This window comes from Petaurus breviceps, unplaced genomic scaffold (genome assembly GCF_028583685.1).
Source record: "Petaurus breviceps papuanus isolate PSGF00001 unplaced genomic scaffold, PetGlider_PUasm1.0 90721, whole genome shotgun sequence".
In the NCBI taxonomy this organism is placed as follows: domain Eukaryota; kingdom Metazoa; phylum Chordata; class Mammalia; order Diprotodontia; family Petauridae; genus Petaurus; species Petaurus breviceps.
The window spans coordinates 2,615,876-2,634,637 of NW_027187322.1; the positions used below are offsets into that span (position 1 = coordinate 2,615,876).

The following is an 18,762-nucleotide window of genomic DNA, read 5'->3' on the forward strand; positions in this document are numbered from 1 at the left end:
CTCTCTCTCTCTCTCTCTCTCTCTCTCTCTCTCTCTCTCTCTCTCTCACACACACACACACACACACACCTCACACTATGGAGGGGGGCACACTCCAGATTCTGTTGGGCAGCTCTGGAGGTGACCTGTCCCAGGGGAGGCGCTGGGGGGTGGGCAGTTGCTAAGGGCAAGAACGTCCTGAGTCACAATGCCCCTTTGGTCCTCTGGGCTCTTGGAGATGCTGGAGCTGAAGAAGCCCATGACTGCTCGGACCTCCTTTAGCTCTGAGACTGTCTCCAGAGTTAATAGCAGGGCCAGCAGCCCCAGGAGCAGGTAACCTGGTGGAGAAGGAGAGTGAGAGTGAGGGAGAGAAGGGATGGGGGCTCCTGGGCTGCCTGGAAAGAGGAGCTGGGCTCCTGCCCCAACTTCCTCTACCCCTTCAGATCCTTGGCTCCTGGGTCCTAGCCTGGGAGAGGCACCTGTCACCATGTCCAATGGGCGGCAAAGCCCTCAGCCCCTGGGGATGGGGAGCAGTGAGGGGTAGAGGGTCAGAAGCAAGGACCTTTAAGGCATCAAGAATCCCCTGACAAGTGGCCAGCTTCCCCTCACTCTACCATTCCTAGCACTGGCTTCTCTGGCCAAGGGGAGCGAGACTGATCTCTCTGCCTTTCTCACAAGAGCTTTCTGTGTAGTTTCTTAAACATTCCAATGGTGGTGAATTGTCTCCTGATGCTAGGAAGAGCCTTCATACCGAAGCGTCCCCCTTAGGGATGCCTGGACACCAAAAGCCATTATTCCCCACCCCAGGTTTCTTTGTCACTCACCTCCTGCTTAAAGTGAAGACCCTGGAAGGTCAGCTATTGCTGCCTCTTCCCCCAAGCTCACCTTAGGAAAAAGCACCAGGTTTGGAGTCAAAGAACCCAGGTTCAAATCTTGACTCTAGCACCTATTACACCTTTAGTGGAATCATCTTTCTCTTCTGTAAATGAGGGACTTGGAGTAAATGATCTTTGTCCCTTTCAGTTCAAAATCCCGAGATCCTCTGCCACACTGGCCTGCCATGGTGCCTGAATTTCCACCATTAGAGTTACTTTTGACTCAAGGACTAAGTGTTTGGTGTAAAGGTGGCTGGACGGTCTCCAGGGTTCTTGGGGTCCCACCCCACCCTTTACTCACAAACGAGAGCCAGCTGGGAGATCCAGTAGAGGGCAGGGTGATGGTCCTGGCCAGGCACGAAGTCCCCCAGCCCAATAGTACTGAGCGACATAAAGCAGAAGTAGCAGGCGTCCAGCAGACTCCAGCGATCCTCTTGGTGCCAGAGCACCAGGGTAGGAAGAAGCACAAAGATGGTCCCAACCATCAGGCTCAGCAGCGAGACTTGGAGCCAGGGGATCCTGGCAGGGGCCAGGCTGTAGCGGGTGGCCACCCAGCTCACCAGGTAGCGCAGTGGCCTCAGCAGGTGCTGCTGCAGGATTGCCACCAGCACAAGACCTGCGGGCAGACCCAGGCCCGCAAAGCCCACACAGAAGGCCTTACCGCCATCGGAGAGCAGGGCTGTGTGGCCATAACCTGGAGGGAAGGGGAGACTGAGCAAGTGGGCTGCCAGACATGAGGGGCTGTCCCCTGCCCATCCCATTCCTGGCAGGGCCCTCGGTACTCTCACACACACAGTCTGAGACCCATGGAAGCCTCCCAAGGTGCTCAATCCCCCAGACCCACAGAACACCCCAATGAAGCAAATACCCTGGCAGCCATCCTTCCGTCCCTGATTCCTAGGCCACCCTGAAATTTTGGGAACTGCCCCTCCCCCAGGTCCCCAACAGAGATACTTCTCAGGGAATGTAGGCATGACAGTTAAATTCTGGGGTGTGCCATTCCCCTCCTCAACTGCAAAACTCAGAGTCTCCAGGTTAGAAAGATCTTCAGAGGCCAGGGCCAACCCAGGCGGGAGCAGGAGTGGTCCCTGTGACTTCCCTGACAAGCAGCCATACAATCTCTTCTCAGAGACCTCCCAAGATGGGGAGCTTGCTACCTGGTCAAGCAGCCCATTCCGCCTGGAATGGCCCTGTTCATTAGCATTACTTTTCTCTCTGCCAAAGGCCAAATTCATTATTTGTCTCTGTCAATTCTTCTCCTGTCTGACTAGAACAATCCTCCTTCTTCAGGGATGCCCTAGCACCAGGCACAAAGCTCTGTGTACTGTAGGCTTTAAGGAAGGTTGACTTGGTTGGGGGGTGACCGGCCCCCTCAACATTGCAGAGAGTCACATCTCAGCTCGAGCTGAGACTCTTCAGGGACCCTCACCTTTGGGTCCAACCTCCCAATTTGACAAGTGGGGAAACTGAGTCCCAGAGAAAGCAATGGCTGGTTTAAGGTCACCCAGCCAGGCTTGCTCAGCGCTGGGCTCAGAGCCTAGGCACCCCAGACCCTTTGTGCTCGTCCGACATTTCCCTGGGATATTGACAGTTGGGGCTCTAAATCACAACCCAATTCAGCAGTGCTCTGGGCAGGACACTGTAGGGGAACATTAAAAAAAAAACACAAAAAACGAAAACGCTATCGCTTACGCCCCCTAGTGGCCTCATAGAATATTCAGAGCCCTGAGGGTCTGGATTCGAATCCTTCTCTACACACTTTCTATCTGTGTGACTAAGGATAAGTCCCTGGTTTTCTCTGAGCCTCAGTTTCCCCATCTGTAAAAATGGAGATAATAATATCCTGGACAAGAGAGGAGTCGGAGCGGGGGAGACCGGGGTGGGGGGCCATCCTTGTCTTCAAATATCTGCAGGGTTGTCACGGGGAAAGGATAAGACATGTTCTTTTTAACTCAAGGGGGCAGAATCGGGGGCGGGAGTAGTAAAGAGGAAAATTGGGCCTGGATCCCAGAAATGTCTTCCCAACAGAGCTGGGAAGGAATGAGTCCTCCATCACTGGAGGGCTTCAAGCAGAAGATGGCTATCCACCTGTCAGAGGAGTCCCAGGGCCTGAGGACCCTCCCAAATCCAAGATTCTGGACTAGGGTCCTGCCCTTCTCCAGTTGCAGAGGGAACAGTAGGTGGGGCTCAGACACAAGACACACCCCTCCTGGCTGTTAAACTGGAGGTACCGGTTGGGGAGCGGCAAGGGCTGGAAGGGTGCCCCCTACACCCCACACTGGGAGTTGTGTTTGTGTGGAGGGTAATCTCTGGTCTTGTCACCGGGATGCCCTATCTAGGAGCTCTGGGACAGGGAGTACATCCACCTGGCCACCATCCCACTCCATAGGGGTCAGCAAAGTGTGGGCTCTGGCATCCAGCCTGGTCCCCTGAACTGTCCCCTTCCTCCAGGGCCCCTTACCTGTGGTGGTGAGGATGCTGACAGCAAAGAACAGGGCAGAGGCAAAGTCCCAGTTCTCAGGCTCAGTGGCATTACCCAACGCAGAGACACCATAAGCCTGGGCTTGCAGGACTGCCTCCAGCAGCACTTCCAGCTTTCCGGGGGACAGGCAATGCTGGTGGTCTGCCTGGAAGGCAGCCAGGTGCCCCAGCAGCTGTTCTCGGAGCCTGTGCTCAGGTGGACCCTCAATGGCCATGAACACAGCAGACCCTAGCAGTAAATAGACCAGGTAACAGGCCAGGAGCAGCCAGTATCGGGCCCTGGGCCCCATGCCCAGCATCATTCCTGCTGCTCAGACCCAGTTCCTGGGCTCTAAGGGGCAGGGACAGAGAGCAAGCAGCTGAGAAACACAGCTCCTGGGTGCTGGGAGGAGAACTAGGGTGGTGCCCTGTGCGGGTGAATGATAGGGGATGAGAGCCTGGGATGAGGGAGGAGCCTGACACTAGAGGTGTGTGGGCTGGGGACCAGGTAGAGTTATGGGAATCACCTTAAAGCCACGGAAGCATCTTGAATTTACAGAGGGAACAGAGGGAAAGAGATTTGTTCAAGCACACTCCACCATTAGCAGAACCCATAGGTCCTGGAACACCTTCCTCCTTTCCACCCCACTCCCCCTCACATTCTCAGGCGGACACTTTGCCAGCCATAGGAGGGAGGCAGGGGAGAGGTCATGGTATCCCACAAGCATCCCAGAATCCAGATCTGGGAAAGGCTTAGGAGATTATCTGGGCCACCACCCTCATTTCATAGGTGGGGAAACTGAGGACCAGATAAGCCCCAGATCCCCAGGCCGAGCTCCCACAGGTTCTAAGGCCTTCAATGAAAACCCAGGGCTTAAGATGCCCACTGCAACATCTTCCCCGTCCCACTAATCATCCGGACAGCAGCCAAACTTGAAGGGTTTTGTTGGGGGCCCCCTTAGGAGTGCTTATTACTGTCTGTCCCCCTGCCTGGGATGCTTGCCCATGCCACCTCAGCCTCCTACCGCCCCCTGATGCCTAGAAAACTATCCCACTGCTCCCTTCTACAGGCTTCCTTTTCCTGATGCCCCCAACTGTTAGTGCTCCCCTCCCCCACACTCTCTCCCTCTCTCCCCGCCTCCCACCGCGCCCCCCCCCCCATGGCAGACCCTCATCAATCACTTCACCCCCTGGATCATTGCCGTAGCTGTTGGAGGCGGTGCCTCCCTCAAGGCTCCCCTCCCTCCAGGCCACCCCTATATTCAGCCACCAAAAGGATTTTCCTCAAGCCCAGGTCTGATCCCATCACCCCCTACTCAACAAACTCCAGGGGTTCCCTATGGCTGCCAGGATTGGCTGCCAAATTCTACTTGACCTTCAGAGCCTCCTTTCCAGTCTTCTCACACTTTACTCCCCAATACAGACTCAGATCCAGTGATCCTGACGTTCTTTAGTTGCCCCCCGGGGCTGGGAGGCTCTCCCTCCTCTGCTCTGACCGCTGACCTTCCTGGCTTCCTTTAAGGCCCAACCAAAAGCCCACCTTCTCTGGGCAGCCTTCCCCAGCCCCCCCCGTGACTCCAGCATTTTCCTTTGGTTAATTATATCCTATATTGAACTTGCTAACTATTCATTTGCATGTTATTTCCCCCATTAGAATGTAAGCTTCTTGAGGGTAGACTGTCTTGCTTGTGCATTTAAAAAAAATATATTCATTCCAAACTATTCCTTGAGTTCCAGATTTCCCTTCTGCCCTTCCCACACCATGCCAGAGCTGGCCAGCCTTCGGAGCCTCGTCTCTAAGTCGGCAAGGAGAGAAATTCGAGAAGGTAATCTGGAGAGCAGGATGCTCACTTCTGTCTCTTATGTCTGAAATCCCCACCCTTGTCAATCAATGAGTCTCCCAACTCCTGACAGCTCTCCAGGTCCCAGGGCCAGTTATTCCCAGAATCCTCTCCAGTAGTCAAACAGAATAAAGCTGAGCCAGTGTAGACAGACAAAGTTTATTTGGTTTCAGTGGCACTCCGGGGCCTAGAGTCTAGGCTGTGACCTCCAGGGCTGGGAGGGGGGGAGGAGTGTTCTGGGAATCCCCATCCCTGAGGACCCGATAAGCTGCAATGGGGAGTCAGCTCCTGCCACCCTTAGGGAGGAGTCCCCATTCCAGACACTCTCTCGGCCACTGGCTCGAGGAAACACAGTGGCATACACCCCATGGGCCGTGATGGCCCAGTCACTGCTGGACACATCGGTCCCTCCCTCACCCCTGTCCCCAGGCACAACCACATAGCTTTGCACTCCCTGCCTCCCATCCTGGGGCCAGGGGAAGGGCAGACAGTGATTCCCTGAGACTGGTTCTGGTGCCCCCTAAACCAGCCAGTTACAGTGTTGAGCCCCAATAGGGGAAGAAGAGGGGCAAGGGACTGGCTTCAGGGGTCCCCTAGAGATTGGAGGGGCAGGGATGACCCCAGCCTCCCCTCTGGACTCCCCTAGGTCCAGTGTTAAGGCTTCAGGTGAAGCGTAGTGTTCCAGGGAAAGGAGGTTTCATCCCCATCTTGTGCCCTGCCCCCCTCTAAAACAAAAAGCCACCTTTGAGAACTGAGAGCCTCTGGAAAACACTGAGGCAGTTGGGAAAAGGCCCTAGCTCCTAGAGACTGCTTAGTCCCTTTCAGAGGGACTGGGGGAATAGTGGACAGTGGCCTTCTGGGGGTCCTGCCCCTTTCTCCTTTTCCAGTGTATACAGTGGCTCCTGGAGAGGAGGGTCCCCCTCTGGCTGAAGGTCCCCCTTGGGGGGCATCCACCTTCCCAGGGCCAGCTCCCTGAAAGGCTTTGAGATGCTCCCACCTCACTGTGGGGTGTGCCTTGCTTCCCCTCACTCAGGGGCTCCCCTCTGGTTCTGTGGCTCCCCAAGGAGCCTGGCTCCCCATGTCTTTGGTCTGGGCTCTCCTGTTCTGGGGGGACTCTGGGCCAAAAGGGCTAAAGGGTGGGGGGTCCCGGAAAGGGTCTGAGTCTGGGAACAGGGTCCAGGGGGCTCGCCGTGGGGTAGGCTGTGGAGACGGAAGTGGGGATGGGCGGGGTCCAGTGGACACAAAACTCCAGGGGTCAATGCGGCTCCGGAGGGGTGAAGGCCGAGGCCTGCTGATGAGGCCCAGCGTTGGGGATCGGGGGGTGCCAGGAGGGGAACGGAAGGCCCCAGGAAGGGGGGAGACAGCCCCACCTGCAAGGAAAGCAGAGGAGAAGCTTAACACAGGACAGCATTGGGCCCTAGGTCAACCCTCCCACCACCCTCCTGAGGCCCAGGCCTCCTCCTTCTCACTACAGGAGGCCGCTTCTGAAGAAGCACCAGCTAAAAGAAGGGAAACAGCGGGGTGCCCTGGAGGAGCCCCCAAGGCTCCCACTGGCTCCACAGAAAGGTGCTGTGCTAGGCAAGCTCCCGTCCTAAGGGCCCCTCAGCTCCCACCTTCTGCGTTCTGTCTTATCCAGCTCTGATGCTCGACAACCTCTTCTAGACCTGACATCCCTGATCTAAGGGCCCTCTCAGTCCTGATGTTCTGAGTTCCAAGTCCCCTTCTCCTTCTGATAAACAGACGGCTACTCTGTGGAGGCCGGAGGTCCAGTCCCTTCCCTAGGGCTGGGCCTCCTTACCCCGTGTCGCCTCCTCTCGGCGGGGACTTTTGGCAGAGGGCTGCCCCCCAGGGGTTCCCAGGTCAAACAGGGGTGGGGTGGCAGGTGTCTCAGCATCGAGGCTCAGTGGAGAGGTCGGGGCATCTGGAGTTTTGGGAGAGAAGCGAATGAGGGGGGAGGGCGGCGATGATGATGCCTCTTCGGGGGTGGCGTCTCCTTTGTCTCGGGCCCCACTGCCAGCCTGCTGTAGGTCCCGGCCCAGCCCCAGAGAGGCTAGCAGGGCTGTCCCCCGGAGCAGGGCACGCTGGATGATCTTGGGGGTCCCGCTACGGTCCGAGGGGCTCACTCGCCGTGGCTCCTCAGGCTCTGGGGGGCGGATGTCACCTGAGGAGGGAGCACAGAGCCGGGGGGGGGGCCTCAGGGCACAGAAAAGGGAGGCCAGGGGAAGAATGCAGCACCCACGAGGCTTCACCCTTCTCCCCCTCCACTCCCTTCAGAAGCAGTCCTTTATGCCTGGGTCTTTGAGTCACTGCCTTGAGCCTCTGGGCTCAAAGGGCTTCAGTGACTCCCTTCAGGTTCTGTGAAAGGTGCACCTCCAACATGGGGCCTTTTCTGACCCCCTCCCACATCCACATCTCCCCCCGAACACAATGACCATCTCCGTCTCTGCTTCTTGTTCCCCTCCAATAACATCAGCTTCTCAAGGGCAGAGAGGGGCTTGTCTTTGTCTTTGCAACCTCAGGGAGTCCCACCATGTGTGGTATACAGCAGGTACTTGATAAATGCTGGTTGAGCTCAATGCATTTGATTTCTCTTTGAGCCACTCCTGGAGAGAGGGACTGATCAAGGATGGCATCCCTCCCCCTCCAAATACAGTTATCTCTAAGCCCCTGAGTGCCCCCAGGAAGCTCGGCCCCTAGCCTGCCAACACTGTTCACAGCATTGAACAGGAGTCCTGTCTCCCCATGTGGTCTGTGGGGAGCTCCAGGAGGGTGGGGACAGAGGCTTTACCTTCTCCAGTCTCAGTCAGCCTCCCTTCCCCCTTTGGTTCCCACGGTATTCCCAAGCACACAGTAGGACTAACCCAGGACACTTGGCTCCCAGCCTCCTCCCCATAGTTTCGTCTTCCTGTCTCCAGGGACACAGCAGGGGCAAGCTACAGAGAATTGCTGCCTTCTGGGAGCCACAAATTACTGGGGGAACAGTGAGTTATCATGGAGGCTTCCCCTAGGAGGCGACCACTGAGTTAATCCTTGTGAAGGCAGGCACAGATCCAGGAGGGGAGGTTAGTCGGACTGGCTGGAATGAAGGGCTTAGGAAAGGGGAGGAATGTGGGTCACACTGGCAAGGAGGCTGGCGCTGCGGGGCCCTTCTCCTTCCTTGGGCCTCCTCTGGCACAGCCTGAATCTGCCATTTCAGACACTTTGGGTCTTGCACATTCATCCTTTCTCAGTCCCAGTGCCAGCTCCTCAAGTCCGAGGATTTGAGCCTTATTCCCTTGGCACTGTCCCGGGCACACAGCAAGGTCCCTCACCCATCCTTGTGGGTGCCACTGTGTCCCCTCCTCCCAACACCCCCCACCAGCCGTCTCCTGCAGGAGAGGCTCCATTGGTCCGTCTGACACAGAGAGAAGACAGGGCCTGTGTTCATTCAACCACTCTGGTTCTACCTTGGGGACACAGGCTTCTACCAATCAGATGGCAGGACAAGCGCCCAGGGGCCCCTAGCAAGTATAAGAAATGTCCTCCGGGTGGCTCAGTAAGTAAGAGTACCAGCCCCAGAGTCGGGATGACCTGGGATCAAATCCGGGCTTTGATACTCAGCACCACACCCAGAAATAACTGGCCCTGTAACCTTGAGCAAGTCACTTAAGCCCAGTTGCTTAAAAAAAAAAAAACGATCCTCGTGGCCATCCAGGACAGGCCAAGGGCTCTGTCTCCCAGAGCGGACCCCGAAGGGTCGTGGTCTGGCAGAAGAGAACACTCACCATTGAGCGTGGGGGGTGTGGATGGAGACCCCAGCGGGGATGAATCATTGGAGTCCAGGTACCAGGTAGTCTCATCCATTCGGGACTGCCTCCTGGGGAATGGAGGAGAGCAGAGGTGAGCGGCAGAGGCTGGGGAAGGGGTAGAGGCGTCTGTGGACAGGCTGGGGCCGAATCTGAACACTCACTCACCTCCCGTTCTGAGCCTCCCCTGGCTTAGGGGATCCAGGCCCCCAGGCCCAGCAAGGTCGGCGCTCCCCATTTCCTGGGTCTTCCAAGCGTCGTGGGGACTGGCGACCCCAAACCTGTCCCGTGTCTGCAGCTTCCACTGAGGATGGAAGAAGAGCCAAGTCAGGGCCCCGCTCCCTTCCCCCCTGGGGGCTAAGCAGCAGGAATCCCAGGGTGACACTGCCCTTCGCGCTGGAGCGGCTGGGAAGGCAGGGCTCGGGGGCCTCCAGCGCTGGGCGAAGGGCAAGCCCTGCCCCCCATTCCCTGTGCAATCTTGCCCACGGCATGCAGCCCTCTGGGACTCAGTTTCTCCTTCCAGGGCTAACAATCAGAGCTCCGGGTCTCTTACACTGGATGGCCCTGAAGCGTGGGAAAGTGGGGGAGTCCCCGGCCCCGACCTCAAAGACGTTTTTCCTCCGGTCCAAACCAGGAGAGGCTTGCACAGTGATTCGGTGCTTGAAGTCTAGGCGCGGACACAGGGAGAGACAAGTGAGCAGGAAGGGGCCGAGCCTCGGCTCCAAGGCCCCGCCCCTGCCCACCCGGAGCCACTCACGAGGCAGCATGCAAATAAACTCCTTCTGGGCCCCGCCCCGCCCCCTCACCCAGAGGCATGCTGATCCTCTCGCCGCCGTCCCGCGCCCGCAGCTTGCTGCGCTTGAAGGTGCCCCGGCGGCGGCGCACGTGCGGCCGCTCTCGGTCCACCTGCTGCAGGAGCAGGGTCAGCTCGCGCTCGAACACCTCCAGCTCCCACTGCGCCAGCAGGTGCTCGCGCCGACGCAGCTGCTCGGCCTGGGAGCGCTGCTCGCGAGCAGCCCGGGTCAGCTCCTCCTCACGGCTGAGCAGCTCCTGGGGGCGGGGGGCGGGGCGTCACGGGCCGCCCCGCCCCCCAGGGGATGGCCCCCCCTCCAGCCCCGCCCCCGGGAGAGTCCCCTCTCCTCCAGGACTCGGGAGCCCCGTTCTTAGGGGATGCCTCCCCCCGGAATGTACCCTCCCCAGACCTCCCCCTCCCGTACTACCACCCAGGCTCAGAGATGGAGGACTGGGGAGCCAGCTGCCCCTCCAGACCTGCTTAGCTGTGGTCCGGACTCTCGGGCCTCACTAGGAACTTTATTCATCATCTGCGCTCCTGGTCTCCAGTGGCCTTCTTTCCAGGGCCCCAGGTGTCCTGCCCCCCCAGCCCCATCTTGTGTGGCTGGAGCTTGGATATGACACCTGGGCTCAGATCCCGGTTCTGCTCTTTCCTCCCTGCACAGCCCGTGTTCAGCCCTCCCATCCCTGCCCAGGGCCCAGGGAGCCAGCACCTTTTCCTTTGCCCGGATTTCATCGAAGAGACCCTGGATCTCCCGCTTCCAGCCATCTTGCATGGAGTGGAAGGAGTCCCGGGGCATTTCCCTCAACACCTGGGCTTCCAACGCTGAGAGCTGCTGCAAGATGACTGAGAAGTCTGGCCGGCGGTGGGGGTCCTGTGCCCAGCAGTCTTGGGAGAAAGGGGGGGACTGTCTGTTTCTTCCTGCCCTGCCCCCAAACCCTCTCCATCACCAGTGCAAGCTCCCCCTCCCCGGCACCCTGCATTCTCAGCTCCCTTACCAGCCATGAGCTGACCAAAGGGCTCCGGACAGGTGGAGGGGATGGGAAGGGTGAGCTTGTTGACGGCTACTCCGTAGGCCACAGCCAGGCCGTCAATGCCTCGGTAGGGCACCTCCCCAGTCAGCAGCTCCCACAGCAGCACACCAAAGCTGTAGGCCAGAGGAAGAAGCTGCGTCAGCCCCCCCTGCCTTCTGGCGTCCCCCACCCCCTCTTGCAGTCAGGGTCCCCAGACCTCCAGACGTCGCTGCCCTTGGAGAAGGTGGAGGCCTTGATGACTTCAGGGGCCATCCAGGCATAGGTCCCGGCAGCACTCATCTGAGTGGTCTTGTGCCACTCTCGGGCCAGGCCAAAGTCAGTGATCTTCAGGGTCTTGTGCTCCACATCGTCCCCCTCAACCGGCTGCAGCAGCAGGACTGGGGTGAGAGAGAGCCCGTGAGCAGGGAAAGGTCCCCAGGGCCCTTCCCCTCACCAGCGAGCCTCAGATGGTGGGGCAGAGGTTGGAGGTCTGCTCATCTGGGGATGGGGTAGATGTCAGGTTCTGGGAGGCCCACCAAGGCAGAAGCCCGGACTGGTCACTCAACAGGGATGGTTACCATAAGGCTTCCTCTGCTCTGACCACACTGGCTGCTGCCCTGCTCAAAAAAACCCTGTGCCTCCCTAGGGACCCTAGGAGAACACAGGGACAATGCCTCATCTAGTCTGATTCTGCCATCTCCTGCCTCCAAGCGTTTGGCTAGCCTTTCCTCCATGCCTGGAAGGCACACCCTCCTCACCTCTGCCCTCTAGATTTCCTTTCTAGGTTCTCTCATGGGGTCTTCTCTGAACCCTGGAGACCCCTCTGGCTGTCCGTATCCTCTTCTTTCCTAGACTACCCTAGGGTGTGTTGTTTCTGATTTCTCCTTAGGCCCCCCCCCCCAGTTTTTATTTAATTGTGGAAAAAGCACTGGCCCAAGTCGGAGAAGCCAACCTTCGAGCTCACCTCTGGTACATACCAGCAGGACTCTGAGCCCAAGACCCCTCTCTGGGCCTTGGTTTCCACATCTGTAAAATGGAGCGGGGGGAGGACAGGGGAGGCATGAACTAGGTGGCCCCCAAGGATCCTTCCAGCCAGGCAGGCCAGGTAGGAAGACTGAAATTCAAATTCTGCCTCACACTTAATAGTTGTGACAGCAAGAGTGACCGACCCATGTGCCTCAGTTTCCTGATCTATACAATGGGGATGATAATTGCACGTCCCTCATAGGGTTATTTCAAGACTCAAGGTAATATTTGTGGAGCTCAGCACAGTGCCTGGCATACAGCAGGAGACCCTCAGGTCCCTGAGGACAAAGCTGAGGCTGGAGCCTGACAGCTGCAGTTTTACCAGAATGATTAAAAACCAGTTCCTTTCTCTAGAGTCGTCAGGTTTCCCAGAAACTTGGGCACGTGATCTCACTGGCCTGAGTCTGCGTTGGGGATGCCACAACGGGTTCCCCTTTTATGGATGATGGGACTGAAGCTCCACGGGCAGAGCTGAGCCCCAGCTAGGGCGGGTCTCCAGAGGAATTTGAACCCAGGCTTCCCTGACCCCAAGTCAGTGCTCTCTGATGAAGCCAGGCCCAGTGCTGGGGGGAGGGGGGGCGGGGAGCCAAGGAAGGGGATTCCTTTCTACCTCTAGATCATTTTATTTCCTGTTTCCTCCTGGGCCTCAGCCCCACCCTCAGGCTGTTGCCTTAAACTTTGGAGAGGCAGCCAGGAGACTATGGGAGAAGCCCTGCCCTAGAGTTCAAATCCCATCTGGGTGCTCCCTACTTGATCAACGTTGGGCCCATTCCTTCTCCCTGGGTCTCAGTTTTCTCGTCTGTAAAGAACCTAGGAGCCCAGGAGCTCCTCTTGTCCATCACACCATTCCTTCCAGCTGGCACCACCTGGAAAGGGGTCCTTTTAAGTTTCCTGGTGGCCTCCCCATCCTATCTCAAAAGCAGGGACAGCTGGGGCAGCTAGGTGGTACAGTGGCCCTGGAGTCAAAAGGATCTGAGTTCAAATCTGACCTTAGACATTTACTAGTTGTGTGACTCTGGGCAAGTCACCTCTGATTCACCCCCCCCCCCCCAAAAAAAAGGGGGCAGAGAGGGCAAGGGCAGCTGGGGCCCAGGCAAGTCAGAGGACTCTCCTCAGGTCATACAGGAAGGCCAAAGCAGAGCCCAGACTCAAGCCAAAGCTGGGCAGAGCCATGATTACATCCAGAGGGCCCCAGGAGGAATGGCTTTGAAGGCTATGATCTCTGACAAGTGGGGGGCGGGGCCCTTCATGCCCCCATCCCTGAGCTCCTGCCACACAGTCCTGGCCAGATCTGGGGAACTCTAAGCTTGAAGGGCCCTTGGAGACCAGTTTCCCCAGGGGAATGTAAGCTCCCTGAGGACAAGAATAATTTTATTTTCTGTCTCATTAGTCCCACCTGGATAGTAGACACTTAATAAAATTCTCACTGAATTGAATTGACTGGTGCTCTCTCACTGGACAGATGAGGAAACTGAGGCCCAGAGAGACAGAGTCAGCCCTAGGCTGTGTCCTGAGCCCCAATCTGGACAGCTGAACTTTGGAGGGAAGTGGCCTGCTGGTTTCAGCTCTAGTCCTGTCTTTCTAGGCTTCCCTGAGGGGTCTCATGGCCCTGGCTCACTCAGCCTAGCCCTGCCCAGCACAAAAGCCCCCCTCAGTTCAGCACTGGTTCCAGAGCCCTGGACTTGGCCCCCAAGGCCGCCCACCTCCATGGGGCCCTGGGCTGGCTCTGTCCCTCAGGCTCTGTCCAGACTTCTTCCCCTTCCCTTCCTGGTCCTGCCAGCTTCCCCTTTCTAAGCAACCTCAGTCAGGAAAGTCAGGGGGTGAGGGGAGCAGGGCAGCCCTGAAGAACTAGTCCTGTGACTCGTGGGCCTGGAGAATTCCCTCCCTCCTCTCCCCCTTCCAAGGCTCACAAGGACCCCATTGTCCAGGCCACTACAGGAAAATCAGCCCATTGTTTTCTGCCATGTCCCCCCACCCTGGGGATAGGGATCCCCCCCTTCCACCCCCAGTGCACTCAGGACTCCTGGACCCAGGACTGGGGAGTCTAGAGGAAGGTGAGATGCCCAAGGTGCCTAGGCTACAGGGGCCACACCAGAGCTCAGCAGCCCACCCAGAGGGGGTTTGATCAGGGGGGTGCTGCTCCCAGCTCTCCCCCCAGTCCAGCCACCCCCACAGCCAGCTGGGCCTGGAGAGGGAGAGGGAGCAAGGAGGCCAGGGCAGGGACAGGAAGCCCGTTCAGGAAACGCAGGAAGTAGCAGGGAGGGTGGGGAGTGGGGGCTCAGGCCATTGTTCCATTTTCTCTGTAAAGAGAAGGGAAGAAAAACAGAAGCCAGGAGTCCCCTCCCCCCCAGCCAGGGGTCCAGCCTGCTGGGGAATCCCCCCTCCTGGCGGGGCACAGGGCTGGGGATGGGGGTAGAAGGGGGGATAGGGACCCTTCCTGGTGTTCATGGACTCCTTCCCTCCAGCCTAAGAAGCCAGAAGTGGGAAGGGAAGGCTGGAAACTCTGGGCCCAGCAGAGATGCAGAGACCCAGAGCCGTAAGGGACCTCAGACTTTGTCTGGTCTCAGCCTCTCCTTTGACTTGGGGAAACAGGCTCAGAGAGGTTCGATGGTCCAGTCATCCACGGTTAATTGGGATTGAATGCAGGGCCTGACTTCCCACTGCTTTCCCCCAAATTGCACTGAGCAGGGGCCCATCTCTCTCTGCTTTCTCCTGATATAGCGATGGTGAGTCCCCCATCCAGGACAGAAGGACCCAGAACTCCCCAGCCCCTGGCTCGGGAGGCCAAGTGGCCCCCTCTGCTACCTGCCCCACTTTCCAAGGCTTCGGGACCCAGCTCCTCGGCCTGGCATCTGACACCTCAATCTCAGTCCAGGGCCATGGTCTAGACTAGACTCCACCCCCCTCTCCTGGGCTGGACATTCCCCTCTTCGAGACTTTGATGCTGAAATGTTCTACCCTCTTTCTCCTGCTGGGTCGCACCTTAGCCCTTCTTCCTCCAAGAAGCCTTCCCTGGCTTCGTGGGCCCCAGATGGCAGAGGGTCTGTGCCACACACAGCACTCTTTCACACTGTCCCATACATGGGTTCATCTTCTGTCTGCAGGCAGACTGAGGGCAGGTCCTCGCACTGCCCCAGGCAACACTTAGAAGTCCAGCCTTTCATTAATGACAGGGATGGCTAGACAATCACTGAATCTAACCTCTCTTCTGCTCAGCTGAGGAAACTAGAACCCAGAGAGGGAAAGTGACTTCCCCGAGGTCTCACAGCAAGTCACTGGCCAAGATGGACAAAGACCCTACTATTCTGCCAGGTCTAGTGCCCTTAGAAACAGTTTTGGGGGGAAAAATATGAAAACATACATTCAAGAAACAACTGCTTACTTAAACTGGGCACTGGGGGGAAGGCAGTGGGGGAACAGACCAGCTTCCTGCCCTCCAGGAATAGAGAGTCTAGAAGGCAGACTAGAGCTGGGCAGCTAACGGTCATCAGGGCAAATGTGTTGGGGACGAGCCAAACGGCCTGGGAGGTGGGAGGGAACGCTGGGCATGTCGGCGGTCAGAGAAGGCTTCCTGAGGAGAGAGGTGGATGAGGCTGCACCAGGACCTCTCTTTCAATGACTAAGAGAGCCTAGTGTCTCTTTCACAAAGCTCCACAAGTTACTGTCAGAGGCGGAGACTTTCGGGTGGAGGCTGGACTATTCAGAGAAACAAATACTGATTTAAGCCCCTACTACATTCAAGGCCCTGCCTTCCAGTGGGGTAGCCCTGCTCCAGGTTGGTGTTTGCTGGTGGCTCCAGAACCCTTAGGCAGACTGAGTAGAGAAGGTAAAGGCTGCACCTCCAGCCCAGCCTCCCTAGCACCCCCAGGGCAGTAAGGCCCTGGCCACCCTGAAGAAGCCTGCAGGTCCCTTCCCCTCTCCGGCCTCAGTTTCCTTGGCCTGGATCCCATATGATCTAAGGGTTCCTCCAACTCAGACATTCTCTGATCTTATGCCTAGGGTGGAGTAGGGGGAGAAGTCAGTGTTTCTGGAGCCAGGTTGCAAGCCTGGAAACGTCTCTAGGTTTGGAATCAAATGAGTGAAGTTCAGAGTGGCCCTGGGAAAATCACTTCCCTTCTCTCTCCCTGTTTTCTCTCTGCTAAATGGGGACACAGGGGCCCCACTTACCTTACAGGGAACAGAGAGGAAGGGGAGTTAACCTGGGAGCTGAAGCCCCAGCCACCTTCCTTCCAACTGCTCTCTCCAGGGGCAGGATTTAGAGAGAGCTGTTAGCTCTCCGGTTCCTGGTGGCCTGCCCCACTCCGGCCTGCCAGCCAGTCCTTCCTGGGGGACCCTAGGTTATCTGGGGAGGGGGGCCAGGGGTGGGGAGAGCTAAGCCCCCCGCAGAGCTTGGAGAGTCCAGCCTGGGAAGGGGCAGGGATGGAAGCACCTTACTCACTGTTGTTAGACTTGAGGTCCCGGTGGATGACGGGGACCAGTGCCTCACAGTGCAGGTAGTGCATGCCCCTGGCGATCTGCACGCCCCAGTTGACCAGCACGTGAGGGGGGACCCTGCGGCCGGCCAGCGCGCGGCTGAGGGGGCCCCCCGCGGCGTACTCCATCACCAGGCACAGGTTGGGCTCCTCCAGGCACACCGCCTTGAGCGCGATGATGTTGGGGTGCGCCAGCATGGCAAAGAGGCGAGCCTCCTGGCGCACGCTCTCGGCGGTCACGCTGATGTCCTCGTCGGGGTCCTGGCGGGCCGCCTTGACCGCCACCAGCTCGCCCCTCCAGCTGCCCCGGTACACCTTCCCGAAGCCCCCCACTCCGATCACCTCCTCCAGGCGCAGCTCCTGGAAGCGGGCCACCTCGGGCTGCGGGGGGCTGCCGCGGGACACGTAGTTGGAGGGGAAGATGCCCACCTGGTCGCCCACCTTGCCTGCCCACCAGCCCTCGTCCCCGGAGATGGCCGCGTCCCGGGACAGCACCTCCACCCGGTCGCCCTTGCGCAGGGTCAGCTCGTCGCGGCCGCTGGCCTCGTAGTCAAAGAGCGCCGTCCACACGGGGTTGGAGTAGGCGGTCTTGGGGGCGCCCTCGGCCCGCCCCCCTCCGTTCCAGGCCCCGAGGGGGCTCTTGAGGAGCAGGTTCTTCAGGGGCTCCATTGCGGGGGAAGCCCCGCGCGCATAGGCTCGGGGGCTAGAGCACGCTCCTCATTCTAACAGATGGGGAAACCGAGGCCGGGAGAGGCGCTCCGCCGCCGCCCCCCCCCCATCGCGGGGGGGGGGAGCAGGGCCGGCCGGGAGGGCGGGGCGCCCGGGGGCGCCGCCTCGGGACCATGGGGGGACCCTGGCGCTGGCTCCGCTCCTCCTCCTCCTCCTCCTCTCCTCCGCCCGGCCGCGCTCCCTCCCGAGGTCTCTTTGTACTTTGGCCCCGGGGCGGGAGGCGGCGGTGGCGGCGGCGGGGGAGGAGTTTCGCTTTTTTCCGCTCTTCTCCCTCCTGCAGGAAACAGCATCAGATGACGCTGGCCCCGCGGGGCGGCCCCGGCCGGGGGACACCGAACCCCACGCCCGGCCCCGGGGGGGAACCCCGCGCGGGCGCCCACCGCAGCAAGCTGCCACACCCGCGGCCGCCCGGGGGACCCAGGGGGAAACTGAGGCGAGAGGAGGAGCAGGAGCGCGCCCGGGCTCTGGCGCCGGCTGGGCCTGAGGGCGCGCTCCTCCGTGCCCCGGGAGCCTTTACCGGGCTCCTCCGCGCCTTCGGAGAAGGGGCCGAGGTGGCATTGCCTGCCGCCGCCTCAGCTCCGAGGAGTGCCTGTCTCTTTAAGAAAGTCGATGCCATCTGCAATCTCCTACTTTTGCCTGCTCTGAGAATTTTCGGCCCAGGCACTAGCCGAGTCTGGGCCGTGACCTAAAAAACGGAAGCGACTCTGGCGGGCTCATCCCAGTGACGTCACCCACCCTCCGGGCTACAGAATGGGGCGGGCCGTAGGGGAGGAGGTACCGCCCTCCTACTCCCAAGCCCCAAGATCTTAGCCATCCGGGCTCCCTGAGGATGTCCCATTGGCAAAGTTGCATATCAGTATTCCCCTCGGACCCAATGGCCATCCGGCTCTTGTCTGAGCTCCACCCCCTCCCAGCCTCAGAGCGTCCTCGGCTTTGGCTGTGCACATGCGTTCCAGCAGTTTCACCCTGGTCCTGTGGCTTCCCCAGTCCCCACTCCCGAGCCGTCAGAGCCCGGGCTTTCAGCATCCACGCATGCGCCGATTTCTCTGCTACTGCCCATGCTCGTTTCTATAGAATTAGCGAGCTGGACCTAGACTTAAGGCAGTCGCTAGTTTAATTTTAACTCTGTTTTTTGACGTACAGGGAAACTGAGGCCCTGCGAAGTTTATCCCGGCTGTATTCATCACACAATTCATACTGAATTTAATTCTCTCAGTCTTTCTTTGTGCCTGGCGCTGGGATTATCCCCATTTTAAAGATGAGGCCCACAGAGCTTGTCCTGAGCGAATGAATCCTCGTGCTCCTTGAACTTGGTTGTTCCTGACTCTGCTGACGCATATCTTGTAGTTCCGCAGTTGTTTGCATACTGCTCCTCCCCACCCCTTAGAATGTAAGCTCCTTGAGGGCAAGGTCTCTGTTTTTGCCTTTTTATCCCCAGCGCTCAGCAGAGTGCTTCCACACCACACCGACTGCTTCCTCCAGGTTGAGTGACAGGCCCCAGCTCCGCAGCCTCAGAAGCGGGATTCAGTTCGTAGCCGGCCGACCGCTCCTCCCCAGCCACCTATCGGCTTTCCCCCCATTGCGCAGGCGCTTTGGGTGCCTCTTTTCCTCTCCCGTCCCTGGGTTTTCCCAGCCGGGATTGCTCCTCCCCCGACCCTGTCTGACCCCGCCCAGAGATCGGGACGCTTGGCATGGGCGCCTGCGTACTACCGTCCTCGGCATCCCGGCGCACGCGCAGTCCTTCGTGGCGACTTTTCCCTTTCCGGGTCCCCCCCTCCCTGGGTCCGGC

General features: G+C 58.9%; 2 protein-coding genes across 3 annotated transcripts in view; both read right to left on the reverse strand.

Annotated features, from left to right (window-relative positions):
• The window catches only part of KCNK7 (potassium two pore domain channel subfamily K member 7), a 4,218-nt gene extending 453 nt beyond the window's left edge, over nt 1-3,765 (reverse strand). Inside the window, exons 1-3 of the mRNA XM_069066346.1 lie at nt 3,316-3,765; nt 1,156-1,548; nt 1-317 (exon numbers count right to left, since the gene is read on the reverse strand). The exon at nt 1-317 is cut by the window's left edge and continues 453 nt beyond it. Coding sequence (XP_068922447.1) covers nt 76-317; nt 1,156-1,548; nt 3,316-3,637 — 957 coding nt within the window. The 5' untranslated portion in view covers nt 3,638-3,765 and the 3' untranslated portion in view covers nt 1-75. The remainder of the gene's footprint in view (nt 318-1,155; nt 1,549-3,315) is intronic.
• Nucleotides 3,766-5,295: 1,530 nt separating this feature from the next.
• On the reverse strand, nt 5,296-17,229 carry MAP3K11 (mitogen-activated protein kinase kinase kinase 11). 2 transcript variants are annotated; one of them, XM_069066348.1, is made up of 10 exons: nt 16,211-17,229; nt 10,964-11,144; nt 10,732-10,880; nt 10,446-10,621; nt 9,747-9,990; nt 9,494-9,607; nt 9,109-9,244; nt 8,920-9,011; nt 6,954-7,076; nt 5,296-6,525 (listed from the first exon to the last, which is right to left on the reverse strand). In XM_069066348.1, exons 1-10 carry the CDS (start codon nt 16,911-16,913, stop codon nt 6,185-6,187), a joined length of 2,259 nt encoding a protein of 752 aa, XP_068922449.1. In that variant the 5' UTR covers nt 16,914-17,229; the 3' UTR covers nt 5,296-6,184. The 2 variants fall into 2 exon arrangements, with proteins under 2 accessions (XP_068922449.1, XP_068922448.1); XM_069066347.1 differs by having other exon boundaries at nt 6,954-7,316.
• Between the last annotated feature and the right edge of the window lie 1,533 nt (nt 17,230-18,762).